Raw genomic sequence first — 20,168 nt, forward strand, 5'->3', positions numbered from 1 at the left:
GGACGTCTGTTGTTTTTTAACCGCTGGATCTGTACGCACTGCTACATTCATTGTTGAGTTTCTATTTGATTTTGTGTTACATATATGGTAAATGATAAGAGAGCATAGAGTTTACCTGCCCAGCTCTGAAACTAGCTAGCTAAGTCTGAAATAGGTGACTAAGTTTTTTCGTCACTTCATCTCAGCAATTGAAAATGTCTGAAAGTAGTGGTAGAGCAAGTTATATTTGAGACGTGTATAAATGCCCTGAAAAAGCCAGCGTGCCATAAAAAAATTTGAATTAATTTATTTGCTCGTGTGTCCCCGTTTTTAAAAACCGGGATTAAAGTATCCTGTGCTTTAAACTAGATCTCACACTATTCGTATACCTACCTAACTAATTTTAATTTAAATCGGTTTAGAAACGTGACAGAGTTAACAAAAATCATTGAGTAGGATAGGATTATTAGTACCTCCTATAGATAGTACGAGTACTATCGATATACTCGTAATTTGTTTTTTATACGTGTCGGTGTGCAATCCTAAAACACCGGCGGGTATTTTGAATCACGTCTCCCCCACCTGCACCCCTAGACTTCTTTTTGGCACTCGTGTCTTGAGCACGCCTCATCGGGCCTGTCTGAAATCGAATCAGGGGTGCAATGAAATGTGTCTCACTCGCTGAGTGCAACCTTTGTTGTGCCAATCATACTTGGAGTCTGATCTAAGAGTACTTATTTTGTTTCGCGCAATTCTAAATGAAATCAAAACATTTATTTTTCTTCTTAAATTGAAGGTTACGTGCCCCCTCTAGACAAAGCAAGATTCGTTCGTCACAGTTTTGTCGCTTCGCTCCGAATTTTGTACTTAAACAAATGCTTCTTTACCTGACATGATTTTCAAGTTAAATTTGTAGACTCTGAAGCTTTGAAATATCCAATGCGATTGTTCTGGCCAGCCTTGAATTTAGACTTAGACCTCTTCTTCTTTCCCTGGTTTGTGTGAAGAGATCTTCCTAGCTATAAGACCGGTAAGTGCCGTTTCAATTTTACCCATATATCTCTCATTTGCCAATCAGATTTTTCAGCGTATTATATTACTAGCGGCCGCCCAAATTTCAGCCCGATTCATCCAGTGGTTTGGGTTGTGCGTTGATAGATCACTATGTCAGTCAGTTAGTCGGTCAGTCAGTCAGTCAGTCACCTTTGAGTTAGCGTGTTGAAAAAAGGCGCAGGTGGTCTCAAAAAGCCTCTAATTTTCGTCACCATCAAAACAATTTCTTGCCCCATTACCAAATAATGATTTGGTGCAAATAACCCAAATTTATTGCCGTCATAACAGCAGTTCCACTAATTGCATCATGTCGAGTAACGCGAGACGCGTGGGACGAGTGGCTGGGGTCGCAACCCTTTGGTAGCGGGTTGAGTGATTGGCTAGTTCTTGACACCACTATTTGACGGTACAGAAATATACGAGTACAACAACATTGACAGATAAAATTAATACAAACAGCACAATTTAAAATTTTGTCGCTAGGAAGCGATCCCTTCCAAACAACCCAACTAATTGCCGGTAAAGAAATAGATTGACAGATACAGAGACTCTTTAATACACACCACACAAAATTGACAAAAAACGGAAATACTAGATTGAATTAACACAATTTTAAAATCAAATATTTTATTATAAATAGTTAATGTTAGAATGGCAATTGAATTTCTAATGGTCTGTATCTGGGATTCTACACCATGCATCAGCATGCATCTCATTACAGTAAATAATAAAATAATTCTTAAAGCATCAGAATGATGTTGAATACAGCACGCAAACCAAAAGATTTTCCAATAACTATTCCAACAATCCAAGCAAAACTTGTATTATGCATACTAAATTTCAGTGCAGGTGTGATTAACCATTAATTAATCTTCGTTACCAATTTGAAGTTTTCCCACAACACTTAAATTCCTCAAACTGCTATTAACAAAAAGGTAATTAAGAACATTATACATTAATAAATTGCAAATTAATCTCCAGTTAACCCATGAATACCGAAGTGGGATCGCGTCCGGATAATTTGGCGTAAACAAGTTACTCCAATACGTCTTACGTTTTGCGCGAATTACACCACTCAGACGAGAATCTAATTAGTACAAGGATGTGCGAAGATGGAGTGGATATGCCAAGTATCTATCGCCAGTATTCACAAACATTACTATGAGGTCTCACAGTGCGCCTGGACGCACAGAGTGACACATGAACCAATCACAGAGCTCTATTCAACGCCATGCGTTATATTTGTTGCTTCACTTAAGCAAGCATCGAGCATATTGTGTGTATTTTTATTAAAAAAATTACTACTATTGCCTCAAGTGGGAATAGAACCCACTCTATTTAGTTTGCCGTGTGACTTTCTTACCGCTAAGCTACGGAGATTCAAACGATTTAATTCCCATTGAGGCATGTTTATAAATAAGTTAAAAAACATAAAACATTGGAGATGAATTGTAAATTCAAACAGTAAAGAAGTTTTAGAGAAATTGCTTGTTGGTCAAAACATTCCATAAAAAGTCACTTCTTGCTAATTTAACCTTTTTGCCGTTCAAAAACTATTTTTACGAGTAAAATAAATGTATTTTAAGGTCCTATGCGTGAAAAGTAAACATACTGATAGATAGAATTTTATAAGATTGAAATATGATGAATATATTGATAAATGCTCAGATTATAGTGTTCAGGAAAGACAGCAGCAGTATTTTCAAGTTATCCTAAATCATAATACCAAAATTTATTATCAGTATTTGCCTCATCCACAACCTTCCCACATCCTCGCCTCGTCTCCAGAAGCTACCCATCCTGAGGGATAAAGAGAGATTTGCCGCATCCCAGGAGAGGGGGGAGGGGGCTAATTCTCCCTAATTACGTGCTGAAAAACTTACCAACTCGCTTGATGTGGTTAACTGATTACACGTTTACTACGATATTAGTTTTGGGTGATTCTATTGATGTTATGTAATAAGTAATGTAGGAATAACTTTAACATTCAACAACGTGATCATATTATAAAATAAAGTTAAGATTACGTGGGATTATTAGAGATTTTTGTATGGTTTGGATGTTAATGTGACAGTTAAAGTTAGTAATATATTTTTTGAAAGTTGTGAACTTATTGGCTATGTAGGTAATACTGATAGAAATACGTTAGATGCAATAGAAATTGCTACTGTTTGTTATAAATAACTAGGTACCAACTTAATTTTTTTCATAACTTTTATTATACTAAAATTGATGGACAGCAATTTTCCAATTCAAACAACAAAAACTTGCATGCACTAAACATGATTGTAAATCCAATTTATTTTATAAAAAATACGGTTTTGTTCTTCTTATGTTGTTCAAAATTACTAATAACTAAAAATAATTTCGAAATCGCTTTGTTATTATTATGACTCTAGTCTCTACCCCTAGTGTCACGCGAAACATAGCTAGCTTTTTTTGTCAATTTTTAAAGAACACGTCTTTAAGCTACATATATAGTATTGGCAGACATAATCTCAAATAATTTCCTCTGTAGGTAAGTCAAAATAGCATACTAAACATCGCTTCAGTATAAAATAACATACATTTTAACTGACTCACAAAGTCGTACCAAGATGCAATTTAGAAAAATCCTCACAAATATGTTTCGCGACAAATTTCAATACATTAGTCTCCCGCGACCTGTCAGCCCGCGTTCCGCCCTCCTTGAAGAGTTCCCCTCACATTCTTAATACATTTTCATAGGTTATTAACGGTACCTGTAGTGATGTACCGTATGAGTATCGACCTCGTACTTTTTAAGGTAGCCTTTTGCCGCATCTTTGTTTGCGTGTAATTGGATAAAATGTAGTTTTAACTATCCAATAGTTTGGGTGATATTCTGATTTAATACATTTTCATAGGTTATTAACGGTACCTGCAGCAATGTACCGTATGTGCAATCGAGTATCGAACTTGTAATTTTTAGGAGAGACTATGTGAATTTGCCCGCGTATAAATTGGTAAAACGTAGCTTTAATTAACTGTTCCAATAAATAGTAATTATTTATTTAGTAGTAAAGTTTCTTCCAAATCGAGATTCATCAGTATGATTCTAAATTAATTTGAAAGTAACACGATCGTTCTAAAGTGTATTCAAGTTTTATTTTGTTTTTCACTTTTAAGAAAACTTACAGGAAGGAAAATAAATAAAGCATAGCATACTATACAAATTGATATAAACGATTTACAAATTCTATAGCTATAACAAAATTCGTCTTCTTCTTTAATTACTCAAGAATCTTTCAAAATTGTTACTTTATATTTCGAATTAAACAGTCTTCGTACCCCAAATTGAAGCCACGATAACTAATCAAGAAAACTCATACTTCAGTTACACTTTGTAGCCTTCACATCCCTAGTATGAACGCTAATGTTGCGTTAAGTCCCCCGTATGGAGTGTTTTAAAACATTATGGCTGGCTGACGCAATTACCGCAACTTCTAAGTGGTTGCTGAAGGTTTTTCGAAAGTTTGCCGACATGTGACTAAAGTGGCGAGTTCGAGGATTTCACGGTTTAATTTGATGAACATTATGTTGGGAACTTTTGGAGTTTTACTCAGCGCCAGGATTTTCATTCGCGTATTAAATTTTTGTGCAATTAACAAGTTACTTGCTTACGTGATAAGTTATTGCTCATTTGAGAGAGACTTCCTTACTAACGCCCTTAGTAATTAAAAAGTTACACATGCGTTCAATGGTAGTCTACACTAATATTATAAAGAGGAAAACTTTGTTTGTTTGTTTGGTTGTAATGAATAGGCTCAAAAACTAAAAGACCGTTTTTAAAAATTCTTTCAACATTCGAAAGCTACATTATCCACGAGTAACATAGGCTAAATTTTATTTTAGAAAAAAATAGGGTTCCGTAAAATATGTAGATAATGTAGACCACGCGCGCGAAGCCGCGGGCGGAAAGCTAGTTTAAAAATAAAATATTTCGACAAATTGAGAACCTCGTCCTCTTTTTCAGTCGGTTAAAAATAGCATTTCCATACTAAAAGGCATTTTATATAGTGTTCAATGCGCATGTAACTTTTATTAGTAAAGGGGTAAGTATTTTTTCATGTTTTTATTGAACTGAAAGTACAAATCATGCCAGTAAATACACTAAAACATGCAAACTTTTTAATTCTTGATTAAATTTTCATCGTATAATTTACACTTACCAAACTAATAATATCGAACACAATACGCCTCCCCATTTCAACCGTTCAAAATCACACAAAGCCAAGTGTTCCCATTAACAAACACAGCAACAATAACGACAAAAGAAACAATTAACGGCCCGCGCTAACAACACTAAACATTTTGTTATTGTTAAGCTGAGTGCTCACCGCACCGTGTAACAACGTGAAACAATCGACACTCTGTATGCAGGCAATCACCTCGCCCCACGTATGCACCACCCCTTACTTCCAACAGCGACACATTCAACCTGACCCCTTTTGCAAGTCAAACAAAACGGCACGGGAGGTCTCATTATTTTGGCTTGCAACTTAAAAGTGACAAAGTTGCAAGTGAACATGTGTTGTGGAGCGATACAACCTTGTCAGAGGGAGAGGTCGTTTGTTTAGTTAATAGGGATTTGATGAAGAGCGTCATGTCAAGTTGTAAGCCCAATGGTGCGAGGGAAGTCAATATTGCAGAGTTATTACTGTACGATGTATTATGTCGATCTGAAATTAGGAAAAATCAGAGAAAACCTTTGGAAAAATCGTTAATAAGGAATTTTATGGTGTTTTTAACTAACACAAACTGAAAGATAATGTCTTTTTAATTCTCATTAATTTATTATTATTAGAATCTACGAATAGCGAGAGATCGTTTGTGGAATCTTTTGTTACTATTTTTTTAACATTTAGTTTTAAAAGTCTCTTATTATTTGGTCTAATGTTTACATAGGTAAGGATAGCTGGCTTACGTAGTAACTAAGTCTTCGCATAACGTGTCCAGAGAATCAAACTGACACCTTATTAAGACCAGCCACAAATCGCACTCAAAAAACTTCCTAGTCTTTTTTCCATCGTCATTACATCTTAATGCAAACAACAAAAATTGCCCCCACAAAGATAGCAGAGGGGAGCAGACTCGGGTGAGCGCGTTAAATATTAACACAACCCCGTAAGTAAGAGATAAAAACTATTAGGGCGGCGGGGATTATGGCCGGATTATTATTTTAACGAAATTAGCTTACGATCGTTAAGGGACGCCAAAGATTAAGTTGCTACAGAAGGGTCAAGTTCTGAAATGTTCAAAGTAGGTCAGTAAATTTGGTGTTTTGTTTTTGAAAGACTGAAAGGATTTTTACTAATTTTTAGACTCACACGTTACACAAAATTTGCCTCCTGTCACATAAAAAAAAACGTACTGAATATAATTTTTACATGTTTGCGGAAAAATCTAAGTACACTGGTGCAACGATAAAATCGACTGAACGATTGGTATTTCCAGCCATTTTTGGTCTTTTATTGTGTATTGATTATAACAGTGTTTTATATTTATTCAGTCAGTCATTTAAAAAAGAAAATATCTGACCAAGTCGATCAAAATCATACCTAATTACCTACCTATCCGAGATTTAATATTCTCGATTTGAATCGTTAGCGTAAATTTTACTTTATTTATGCCAAACATCTCTTCTGTACGAAAAACCAGCTTGATCACCGCAAGATTTTAGCACTGCGCCCAGCCGGCTTATTAAAAGTATATTGCGAAAATTGCGCTGCAAATGTGGCTCTGTCCTCTCTAACAAACTTATACTGACAAAAATAACTAGGCCTTGCTTTTCTTACTAATTCTTCTTCAAACAAGGTCTTTTTCCCTGGCCTTAGTACGGCAATGTCCAGTTTATCTTGAGCCTTCGTAGCATGCTGCTGCCTTGCTACGCAAGTCCAGGTTATCCTGGTGGTTTTACCCTCGCATTTGGTCGTGGAATGATCTGTAATCTTCATGTTATGCCCAGAATGGGGCGGTAATGACGTGATATAAAATACTTGTGCGTCGACAGCTGGATCAGTGTGAGTTTATTATTTATGGCGCTAGTTACGAGGGAAGTGAGCCTAATATTTTTGTTGTATTTCGGAATGCGACGGGGTGCAGGTTCAATTAACCAGTGTTTATTACTTATTAGATGTACACGGGGATTCCCCTGTGCGAATTTTGGTCTATCAAGAAAGCCTATAATGCGTGTTTTGTAGAGTCATCACTGATTTCATTAACATAGGTAAAGCTTTTGCCCGCAGCTTCGCCCGTGTGTATTAAAACAGTCAGTCACAGAACAAGGCGACAGTGAATAAACATCATGACATCCTAAACTGCATCTCACTAAACACCAGGTGCGATTGCGGTCAAATACCTGCCTTGTTATGCACAAAAAAGAAAGACTGTGTACCAACAACATATTTCTTTGCCCTTGTATTTCTCCATGTTCTTGCATTATAATATGCATTTCTGACGGTTGTTCGTTTGTTTCAGGTGTGGTTCCAAAACCGAAGGGCGAAGTGGCGAAAAGCGGAGAGGTTAAAAGAGGAGCAGCGCAAGAGGGAAGGCGCCGAGGTGCTCACCAAGCGGGACCCCTCCGATGACAAGGTGCGTCGACTGTGAAGGGATTCACGCAGTTTTTTACTTATTTTTTCGGCTTTCGGCGGAAAAAAATCAAAGAAAAGTAACATTTGCCCTTGCAAGTTCATCTTGTTTTCATGAAAAATTTTCTGAAAATATTCCCGAATGTTACTTTCAGTGATTCTTCTTAGATTATTTGCGAATACCTACCAGAATGTCTATCCCTAAATTCAATGATTTTTGTATTTCGTCCGATTTTACGTCTCATTTCGACTTGTTTTAATTTTCATACTTTGGTTTAAATACTGAAAGATAAGATCTTGCCTACATCACCATGGAATATGACCAGATTCAATCAAGATAATTGTGTTTAGTGGCATTCTTTGGAGAAAAGGATTGTCATAGTATCTTGAAATAATGAATACGTACGCTATGGCAACTATACAGGGTGGAAACGATAAGTGATCTCACTCGATTATTTCTAAACTATACAAGATATCCAAAAACTGGTTACTGATTCTGAAAGTACTTCACAAGCTCTTTCAAACGGTATCAATAACAGGTTACACAATAAACTGAAACTATCCGAAAATTCAATGTTTCCAGCTTCCATACGTTTTTCGATTTCTTGTATAGTTTAGAAATAATCTATTATAGCAGAATATTAAATCACATCTCAATCTCCAGGGTTCCTCCGAGTGCGGCATGTCCCGAGGCTCCGCAGAGGCATCGCCGGTATCCGCTACCGGCTCCCCTAGAGCGTCGCCGCCCGTCACGCCCGGCTCTCCGCGGCGGTCGCCGCTACGGTCGCCGCACCGGTCGCCCAACAGGTCACCTAGGAACGAGAGGTAACCTCATCTCCAGGGTTAACAATGTGACTCTATCCCCAGCTCTCGTTCAAGGCAGAATTTAACATGATTTACAGAAACCAAATATGTAAGACGCAGTGTGGGCAGGCACCGGCAATTTGGTGAAGGGAAGGTTGCGGTAAGTAGGTACCTGGATGCGGGCAACGCAGGACCGCTCGTTGTGGAAATCCTTGGTGAAGGCTTTTGTCCAGCTGTGGGTGTTATTTGGCTGAAACGAAAGAACACAGACTAAACACAAAGTATATAAAATAGATATTGTTGCAATAAATCCCGTGAAGTAATAATTTTAAACACAAAATTTCAGTGTTTAAACCCTCTCAAAACTAATTTAATAAACCCTTCCACCCATCAGGTCCGAAGCGAGCTGCGCGTCTCACGGCCGCCATGGGCAGCGTGGTAGGCTTTAAATGGGTCTTGAAAAAGCGCTTTTAAAAGACCTATAAAAATACTTATAAAGTTTAATAAAGCGGTTAAGCTGTAGATCGTGGCTATACAGGAGTTGCAGTGGAGGGAACGAGAGATGAAAACAATTATTTTTAAACATCATCCATAGGAAGAGACCGCTACCAACCGTCAATATGGAAGTCATTGGAGGAGGCCTAAGTTCAGCAGTGGTTCGTGTCAGAATCTTACTGAAAGAGTAAAAATATTGTTTTATTTCTAAACTTAAAACCCTCTCAAACTCTCAAAGGTAATAAACCCTTCCTCCACCAGGTCAGAAGCGAGCTGCGCGTCTCCTGCGCCTTCGGTCGGCAGCGTGGGGTCGAGGGACGCGCCCTCCGACCAGCGGCCCTCACACCACCTGTTCTCGCCCTTCGACCAGTGAGTACCTAGCTTTAAGTATGTACTGCGTCTGTAGATAAGCCTTTTGGTTTTAGGACTATTTTTTTATTTTTTTTTATTTATAACATGGCAGGTATTTGACCACAATCGCACCTGATGTTAAGTGGGATGCAGTCTAGGATGGTACATATAGATTAAACTTTGTTCTTTGGAACTGGTAGGTTATTGATAGAGCTATTACCGGGATAGGATGTGATATAGCGATATCTATGTGATATTTTTGTTGATCTTACCATTTCTTAATATTATGAACCACATCAAAAATTAAGTCATCATAAAAGCCGTGACAATAAGACAGTCCATAAATTTTATCGTCGTGAAAAAGTCTTGATGAAGTTCTTAAATCTTGGAGATATGAATTTACGTACGTTAAACGTATGAGGTTTCAAGAATTTTCTTGATTCGATTACATTAAATAGTTGATTAAAATAAATACCTACTATTCCCATGAAAATCTTAGCGCGAAAATGTCTTCTCAGAAAAAAAAACAATTGACAGTCGGTTTTGGTCAAATAAAGAGCAAAAAGTTTATTTGTGGCCAGGAGCGTGACCAAGGAGTCTAGCAGCTAAATGGTATTTCAAACATCTATAAAAATACTATCTTGAAGGTTTAATAAGTCAGTAATTGTGAAAATTCGTAGCAAATTATTGGAAATGTGAACTTTATATTTACAATCGTCAGTAACATTCCTTAACAAATCGTTTATAATACGTTCAAATGTACCAATTGCCGGTCAAATTATTCCATTAAGCACACAATGATGCTGATGCTGATGATGATGCATGAAAACGCTTGACTAACAAATGAGATGCTGAACTTTGGCCGACTGATTAATCGAATAACCGAACGGCGCGATTCCAGCGAGTTGGACGTGGTCACTAGGGATAGTACTCGTATACGAGCGTATTCACAAACATTACTATGAGGTCTCACAGTGCGCGAGGACGCACGCGTGACACATGAACCAATCACAGAGGTCTATTGAATGCTGTGCGTTCGATTTGCTGCTTCACTCGAGCAAACGATAGAGTCCAAAAGCTTTGCACTTTAATATTTCCAACATACTCGTAGAGTTCAATTTTGCGATAGGTATTTATGACTTCTTAAAATTAATATTAGTTTGTACCGTCTCAATTTGCTCTGATTTTCTGAAACAGCGGTGGAATTTTGAACATTTTTTCTTCAGTCAGTCATTCAGTTGGGATATTACCTAGTTCAAATAATTTTGAATTTTAACTAATTAAAGCTGTAATTGTTACAAAATTTTAGGTTTCATAATCTTGAGATTTAATTCCTGGCTAGAAAGATTTGATATTAACTCATAATACAGGAGTTTGATTCCTAGCTAGGCTAAGCAATTATTAAATCACCTAATTATGCAACTTTGACCAAAATCGATTTCGACAATCCTTTCAGCAGTGGTACTTGGCTGAAACGAATGAATGAACTAATTTCAAAAATGCGTTGGTGCAACTTGAAAAATTTCACTTTGACATAACGTCGCTAAGAGAGAGTTGTCATTTACAAAACTCAAATAAGTAACTCTTTAAATAACTGGCAACCCTGATCGCTGATCGCTGGTGCGCGCGATTACTTCGTTACACTGCCGCCACTAACTAATGAACTGTAATTATATTGCGTCCACCACTCCATAGCCACACACTACTATACCTAAGTACCGATGCTTCTCGGAAATTGGAACGAGTGTGGAATTTTCTACAAGTTCTATTTAGTTTGCGGTAACTTTTAAGCAAGTGAATAGAACCTTGCTTAACATATCTGTTTACAGAATTTAAGTAGGTAATTATTAATACAACTCTGTTAGGACATTTAACAAAATACGCGCTAGATTTCAAGATAGGAACTGTATGGTAGCAGCTGATGTGAAAATAATTTCATAGATTTTCTTCTATAGAGCCTACTCAGTTCGGTGTAAAGTTGAAGTTCTGTTTACTCAGTATTGTAGAGTCGTCTGTTAATTAAGGTTAGCGTTTTGTTGCAAAAACGTACCTATTATAACTACTTACCTACCTACAATAATAGTTCATATGACGTCGTAAACTTTACTACGTACGCTTCATCGAAATATTCCGTTATTAACTTTGCCAATGAATTCGTATTCTTGACCGTCAACCTCAAATAAATATGTTACACAAATTAACGACAACAATAGCTACAGTCAGACATACATTTTGTTGGAAAATAGAACCTATTACCAGTACATAGAACACCACAGTGTTTACCTTGATGTGATGTTTGTACGCGATGATATCTCATTGTCGACTCGCTAACAAATCCAATTGTAATCGATTGAGTGCGTCCGATTGGCATCGATATTTGGGTCGTGATTGATACTGTCGAGCAATTGAATCCGAACTGAATTATTGAGCGTTTCGACAGTCACCTGAAGGTTGTCTGGAGGAGATTGCTTTTGCTGCTGTTTACTTCGGACAACGTATGGAGTGGCAAGAATAACACTGAATGGTTGAATAGGAGATCAAGTTTGTTAAAGGCAAACCCATCATGTCTCAAGATGGAGCTATGAAAAAGTATTAACTAAGTGTTTACAATGAAATAAATTAAATCAACATATAATTCAGTACTAACGCCCTTTCTAGGGCGCTTGTATACGTCTCAAATTATAGCTTTCCCTACGTGCCTTAAGTTCCAATTACAGTAAAATAAAAGCTCGTTTATTAAATTTATTTTGCGGGATGATTTTTAGGAAAAAGTTATGAACTTAAACTTTAAAGATTGCCATCCGATTGAATGAATTTTAACTTAACATTTCACACACATACCAATACCTAAACTTCAAATATTCCCATTTGTATTGAAATGGTGTCCTTTTACTATTTTTAAAGGCTTACTAAACCCTGATACCTATTTGATTCTGAACACTTCTAAAGTTACTGTCAATGCGGTAGACCAATCCAATTGCAGAGAGGTCGTCCGAATTGATTTTAATTACCATTAAACGTATGAAAAATTCCTGATTACACTTCTGTGGTCTGTTTAATTGTCTTTAACGATTTCAGGGCTCTACAATATCAGTTTATGGGCGTAGTAGTTGAGTTAATTAAAAATGGTGTAAAATGTAACTTCGTGTTAATTAATAGGTCAAAACACAGACACAGTTGTGAGCTTCCTTTGAAGGAGTGCCGATGGTTATGTAAAAGTCTCGTATCATATTATTTCTAGGCCAGTTAGCTCTCAAAGTCAACTAATATAATCTTGTCTCAATTACATGAAGCTAAAAAGGGCATATCTATTTAAAATCGTGAATATCTGTATGAAAAAATGAGTTAGGGACTCTTCAAATCAGAAAAGTAACAATTATATTCTTAACAGTGAAAAAAGTACGTTCCTTTCGTTTGTTTTAAGAATTTCTAAGTCTCAGATGAGACAGTAATTCCTACTTCTTGTTCCCATATTCAGCAATTAAAACAATGATGTAATACATGATTAATTAAAACACTAATCAAGTCATAGAACGCTTATAACAATGGCCGTCCTCATCGTTCACAAAATTCAATTCCGCCAATTTGCTCCGTAGATTTATGCCAACTTTAGCATAAGTTGAAGTTGTCGGAGCTGTCAAACTCGCAAGATTGTCGGTAATCGAATCCCGGGGCTAATGGTCAATAATAATAATCGAGGTTAACTTGGTTCCGCTCGGAAATTAACTTTTAAGTTAACGGTAATTTATTATGCTTGAGACTTCGTAATTCACTTGGTATCGGAAAGTTTCTTGGCGGTGGACAATATTATGTGTTTCTTGAACTTTAACCGGAGTATGTATAGTATTTATTTTTAGCTCCACTGTGATAATTATTACAAAACTGTTCACTGTACACTGTACAGCCTATGTACCGTTACCGTACTGTATACTCCAGAAATCAATTAGGTGCATTTTAAAATGCCGAAAGGCATTAAGTCCGCCTTATGTACACCGTTCTATGTGCATATAAGTTTAAAATAAATAAATAAAATGTAAATAAAGCTAGTCATTTAATAGAAGGTAGAGCAATCATAATGGAGTATTTTATTGCATAAAAGGATAAAAACTAAAAGACTGTATTCATATTACACCGTAACTACTACGAGTACTGAAAAGCACGTAAACTTTCATTCTATTACTTCCTGAAGATTTCTGAAAAGTTTTCAAACAATCAACCCTCTTGGACTCAAAGCTTATTATCCTACAATCAGATAACTCGGACGTGCGCGAGCAGCAAAACAGCATGGCCGCCTTAGAACAAAATGGCGGCGCTTCCGGCCGGACCGGAAGCCGGCTTATATCGCCGCCGGTGCCGTAATACCGCACTAATGCGCTTTTCATCCTTTAATCCCGGTTATGGATGTGTGATAACATTAATATGAAGATATTTTACGAGTGTGGGGAAGCAGGCTTGATCGCATTTTACCGCAGCATATACCTACTACGAGTATTGTATAAAAGTGCCAGTAATCTATACTTATAATAAATCTGTAGAGAGGTCAATTCTGTACATGAAATATATTTTCAAAATAACTATCAGGGGGTGATTAGTGATCGATACTGATGACAAAATTCAATCAGTAAAATTTTTGTCTGTCTGTCTGTCTGTATGTTCCTTATAGAAACAAAAACTACTAGACGAATTTTAACGAAACTTGGTACAATTATTCTTCATACTCCTGGGTAGGTTATAGTATACTTAGGAATTCCCACGGGAACGGGAATTAGCGGGAAAATCCTTTTGTATGAAAAATCTAAACCGCTTAAGTTAGACGTTTGAAATTTGGCATGCAGGTACCTTAGTAAATTTAAAGCTTAGTTACAACAGGATATTGCAAAATTCCCACGGGAACGGGAGTTAGCGGGAAAGAATATTTGTATGAAAAAATCTAAACCGCGTAAGATAGATGAAGGGGGTAAAACGGGATCCACGCGTACGAAGTCGCGGGCGGCCGCTAGTAAGTTACTAACTACGTAGATGTAGCATGTAGCACGTAGCAATGTACTCGTAATAGAGACTGTAAACTCAATAATTTCAAAACAATGTCAGTTTTGTTTTGTATACCCAGTTGGTTGGCACACTGAAACCAAATTGTTTATATTTAATTTAAAAATGAATCGCAAAATTATTTGTAGTGAGTTTAATACTTATTTATTTTTTTGTACACAACGAGAAAGCTCTTGCCCTGCATCTCACCTGATGGAAAGTAATGATCTGGCCGAAGGTGGAAGCTTAATTTTAATTCTGTGAGTGAGCAGAAAGAAAGTTTTTACTATTTCCTTACCTTTGTTCGTGATAAAATAATACATACTATGCCATTAATGTCACTTTTTATATTTTTTTTCATGCGATCCTTAATAAAGACTTGCTACAAGATTGACTGGTCAATGCAGAGCCCTTTTCACACTAATCATCACCATAATTCTTCCACAATCAACACTCTGTCATTCCAAATGAATGCGCCATAACCGCGAAGGTCCAATTACGTGTCCATACCACTTTATTTGTAGGGCAGTGCCCTTTATGCTCTAACCCCGCGGCAATACATTTGGTTAACGTTACTGTTATTTGAATTCCGAAGCGCGTGCGCAACTCAATTGTTGCTGGAACTAGGAGGTTTGTGTGCGAGATGAATTGAGTTGATAGGACTCGCTGGCTTCAAAGTAGCAACATTTTCATAAAATTAACTTTAATAAACCACCTCTAGTAAATAATAAAAATATTTACATTTACTTATGTAAGTAGGTAGAGCAATAAACATACTAATACACGAAAAATTAAGCTTTATCGCGAGTAAATGGGTATATTTACATTTACTTATGTAAGTAGATAGAGTTATAAATTGTGTATACTTACTTATACACGAAAAATTAAGCTTATCTCGACATTTTTCAAGTACATCCTAAAAATACGTAAAAACTCTGTGCCACTTTATTAGTTGTTAAGCAAGTTGCTGTTGTCGAAGGACAAATAAGCTCGTTAATAAACAATTAAAAATATAAATACATACCATACATATTACTTTACTATTAATACATAATTTGCATGTAATAATTGTTACTAATGTCTACGTTACACGGGCAATTATTTTGTTATTTGAAATAATACTGCACTCTAAAGTACTTATTAGTTTATTAAGACAAAAGCTGGCGTAATAATTTATCAAACCACTCAACGTAAACATAATTGCTCTCTTTTTGTTTGTTTTAATAAAGTATTCTTTATTTAATTATTAGGACTCTGTGAACTGACGACATAGATAATGTTTGGTTGGTCTAATAACAGTATTATTTTATTATGATTTTAATTCTAGAGGGAGTGAAACAACTTAATGACAGTTCTTACATATTTTAATTACCTTTACTGAGTTGGAGTAAATTGATAACAAATTTTTGTTATTTAAAAACTGACAATTTGTTATTAATTAGAGTCGACTCCACTCTACTTTTTGAAATTTTTAGATAGAAGGCCGACTTTTATAGTCATTTAAAAGTTTCGAATCCATTTTAAGAATCCATCGTCTCTAATTGATCTATGTATATTATAAAACCTTATAAAATTGAACACATAAATACTAAGTTAGTACATCCTCAGCAATCTGTTACGAATATAAAGATAATTTTCAGTGTATCAATAATTGCTGGTAGACTAAATGAACATAATTCTCATCATACAAAACATAATAACCGCCAAAAACGTACAGTCAGTGTGTGACGTTACTCTCGTTTATTGTCAGTAATTGTTTCGGACCGCATACAACTGTTCATTTAGTTAATACACTTTTAAAAGCAGTATCATACTTAAATCTAATTAAAAGCACCAATTAAAACAATATTGCGTTTGTGCAGCAAATTGAAAAATTGGACAAGAGCGAGTCGGAACTCTGAGATAGGTTCCGGACCTAGTAAAAGATGAAAGTTGAAAATAATATTTTGTCAATTGAACAGTATTTTTAAAAACATTTCAGTATATTCAGATAGGTACATTATCTATTCTACTTTCTCTACATTTACAAACAAATATATCTAGTCTTTCTATCAAATAATTAACCTGACCTTTGCTATCGGTTTGGCTTAATTTTCAGATAATTGTAAAAATATACCTACTAGTATTCCTATCATTCATTTGGTAATACGATAAAACCGCAAGCTATAGCACAAAATAAAAATTGTATAGGGAAGGTAAAGCCGGGTCCAGACGAGTGTAATGCATAATGGAATGTATCGTGTAATGTAATGAAAATAGGGGCAGCACGTTACAATTTACATGTAATGCTCGTAGTCCTGTCCACACGTAGAATTCGTGTTACATTACACGTAATCTTACATTATACACTACACCCGGAGTTAAGGAAACTATGTCACAATACTGCATACAAAGATACAGTTTTCGCGCGTGCGCTCCAACGCTTAGGCACGCATTCGGGTGCTCACCCATTAGGCGGGTGTAACGAACCCGGCGGATTCGCGCGGCAACCCTTTGCCCGCATGCTGCCTAATTGCCGCATTAATATGACAAATAGATTTACATCGCCCGGTTTCACCCCACGTACCGATAGCACAAATGATACGTTTGTCACATGTTAAACTTTAACACGGACGAATAAAGCTCAATATTTAACAGCAGAATTAAGCAGCTGACTGTACAACACCAGCAATCTTTAACCATTGTGTTAAGGTTCAAAATAGGTCACAATAACTTACAATAGCGGCGTGAGGTCGATGATTTAGATGCTATCAGTGTCTCGGTGATAACATTCAGCTTAATAACTCTTCAAAGAGAAATGGACGAATCAAAATTAATAAATAACTTTGTAATTAAAACGTTATTTGAAAGGGCATCATAATTATCTTGATGTTTTCATCCAATTAACCAATTTCGAGTAGGTAGAGTCAGCGTCAAATAGTTCGCAACACCCAAAGTGGCCAAAAAGTTGACAAAACACAACCTTATTAAAATTGTAACAAAGCTACTTTAAATGTAAACAACAAAAAACATATTTGTAAAAAAGTTACATTACAGGACCCATAGTCTGCTTCAGACCTATGTTTACATCTTACAAATAATAGTCATTTTTACCAACAGAAAGAAAACTCACAAACATCACAAAGAGACTTGCTTGCAATTTTCATTGTGTCGCACGGTCCCCGAGCGTTCGCGCAGATAAGTTCGTTAGCGAGCATTTGTCCGCGCGACGCGTTCGCTAACGCGTTGTAATCGCGTTGCCATGGTAAACGCGCTTAACGCAATTTGGGGCAAATCGACCATGTGGCGGTTATGTCGATGATGTGCTTACACTTGTACTATTTAGCAGATTAGTTAAAAGATTTTAGTTAACTGGACTGGTAGCTGGGGTTATAGCAATCCTAGGTAAATAATACATTTTATTACAGTTTTGACAGCCTTATTAAAGTTAATCAAATAGCAACTTTAACGAATGAGTCCCAGATACTTACTTTAAACCGGCAGACAGTGGTGACTGAGTTTGTTGCGGCGCTTCTTCTCAGCATTTGCCAAATGTTTGTCACGAAGCGCTGGTAAGGCAAAAAAAGAATGAGACATGTATAGGCTCCTTAAGAGCATTTGACGATTTGTAAGTACATACTAATTTAATTAGTCTATACAAATGAAGATAATTTTGATTTTGATTAATTGATTTTGATTGAAAATGTTACTCTCTGAATGTGCATTTGCTTGGATTGAAATTTAGTCATGAAAAATATATTTTACATGAGAACCATTCTAAAGTAAGTCACCTGACGTAACATCTTGATTAATACTATCTTTGTGCATAGATATAGACTAAGGCTGGGTCGTTCCTTCGCCTCCCCCAAGGTTTTCCACAATGCACGGTCCTGCGCTGCCCGCATCCAGGCTCTTCCCGCGACCTTTACCAGATCGTCGGTCCACCTAGTAGGAGGCCTGCCCAATGGTTGGCCCAATGGTTGCCCTGAGCAATGGTTAACTTAATTTAAGTTAACCATTGCTCAGGGCAACCATTGGCAAAAAATTGGCATTGCCATTGGCATACAATGACAAAAACAAACACACATAGACAATACAATTTTCCCAGAAGACAGCTAGGAGTACATTTAACAGAGCTAACCGCGTTGATTGCCGCGTAAGTAATAGCTTGTCTATTTAAGTCAATTCCGCTAATTAATGCCGCTAATGAAACGGCTTGCGACGCACTCTGCGCCCGCGACGCTTCCTGACTCACTGGGCTTCACAATGGAACAAGTTTCAATGGATAAACTTGTAATTCTTCATCTTTTGTTCTTTTAAACGAGTGGACTAAAAGCCCGTGAACCCGAGATCTTCGTTATTTTATAAAAGTTGAAAGTTTGTTAGCGCATGCTCCCAATAGTATAAGTAAAAACGTTGGACCACCGTTAAGTTTGGGCTTTGGCAGGAACCCTAATTTAAGTTATTGTGGCTTTTTATTTAAACAACATCTAATTATTGCCCAAATACAATCCCCATCACGCGCTGGTTCACGCTGAAAACCAGCTTCAGTGGCCATTTTTGCTAATCGGGCGCTTTTTCAGCATATTTTTAACATATGTTTACTTTTGTTTTGTTCGTCACATTGTTATGCTGATTAAAGATTCTCTTATTGTTTTAAATAAGTATTTTATTAAAAAATCTGCATTATTCTTACAGTTCTGTCTTTATTATATCGTAATGAAGACACAGAAGTCAATGAATTCATAAAATATAATGTTCCTCTATTAGATGAAGCTTTCACAGTTCCAGTTGCTATGAAATATTAGCGGCGGGTTACGTTGTTTCAGGGAACATTCTATTATTCTGAACACTGGAAATGTTGAATTCCTTGAAGTATCTAAGGGATTACTGATAATTCTACTGCTACAAGCTTTCCATCTGTTAGGTATATAAAATCATTATAAATTGATATTTAGAAAGATGAAGGATTATTTACATTAGAACTGACAAAACGGCAATAAAGTGGTATTGGTTTGCTTATAGCAAACCGTTGACTTTCAGCTATGGCCCGAATTTTCAGCTACAGTCTGAATTTCATTTAAGTAATTACGATATTAAAAAATCTTCTCATCATCTTTTTCATTCCTACATGACAATTTCTAATTCCATTTACACCTCTTTTTTCATCAAAATTGGTTAACAAGAATCAAACAGCCGGACAGAATATTCGCATATTACCATAGACCCAGCCGTAGGTATTTACTCGAATACATCCGTATAAGTATGCAGTAGCGCGCGGGATGCATGATCCAATTGCCGTCGCTAAATTGATACTCTATTTGGCTCAATTAAACATTAATTAAAGCCGCTAATGAACACAGACCCGCTCTATTGTTCTGCGCTGTGACTCAACGCGATGTTTTACGACGAATATTATGCTTTTGTTGAGAATGTTTTCAAATGTTGATACTTTCTGCTTCGCCTGCATAAAGGTGAACAACATGTATGAAGCGTTGGTTACCATTAAAAACTTTATTTTTGTAGTACTCATTGTCTTTATTAGAGGCTAGGGTTCTCGAGAAAACTAGAATTGTTTATTGATTTAAATATTTTAGTTGTTCTCTTTTCGGTCTGCCAAAGAAAGATATAAAAAGAGTCACCCAGGAATAATGAAGCTTTCTACTGGTGAAATAATTTTCAAAATCCGTCTACCAGTTCTAGAAATTTCCTTACAGCCAAATTAACAAATACATACTTATCCTCTGTACAAGTTGACTACCATTAGAAATTATTTGCTTTTGACTACATTACCGATTTCAGGGTTAAAAAAAGAAAAAAAAGAAAGTAATCCTTATAACTACTAACCTAGAAGTCCCTAAGTTCAAAGTA

The 20,168-nt window shown here is 36.3% G+C and overlaps 1 protein-coding gene across 1 annotated transcript in view; it reads left to right on the forward strand.

The window, feature by feature from the left end:
• Drgx (Dorsal root ganglia homeobox) overlaps positions 1–20,168 on the forward strand; it is a 71,956-nt gene that overhangs the window by 24,534 nt on the left and 27,254 nt on the right. The window contains exons 5-7 of the mRNA XM_028323700.1: positions 7,531–7,644; positions 8,305–8,465; positions 9,201–9,308. Of these exons, the coding sequence (XP_028179501.1) occupies positions 7,531–7,644; positions 8,305–8,465; positions 9,201–9,308 (383 nt within the window). The remainder of the gene's footprint in view (positions 1–7,530; positions 7,645–8,304; positions 8,466–9,200; positions 9,309–20,168) is intronic.

The sequence above is a fragment of the Ostrinia furnacalis genome, unplaced genomic scaffold (assembly GCF_004193835.3).
Source record: "Ostrinia furnacalis isolate ACB-3 unplaced genomic scaffold, ASM419383v2 OfSCF0677, whole genome shotgun sequence".
In the NCBI taxonomy this organism is placed as follows: domain Eukaryota; kingdom Metazoa; phylum Arthropoda; class Insecta; order Lepidoptera; family Crambidae; genus Ostrinia; species Ostrinia furnacalis.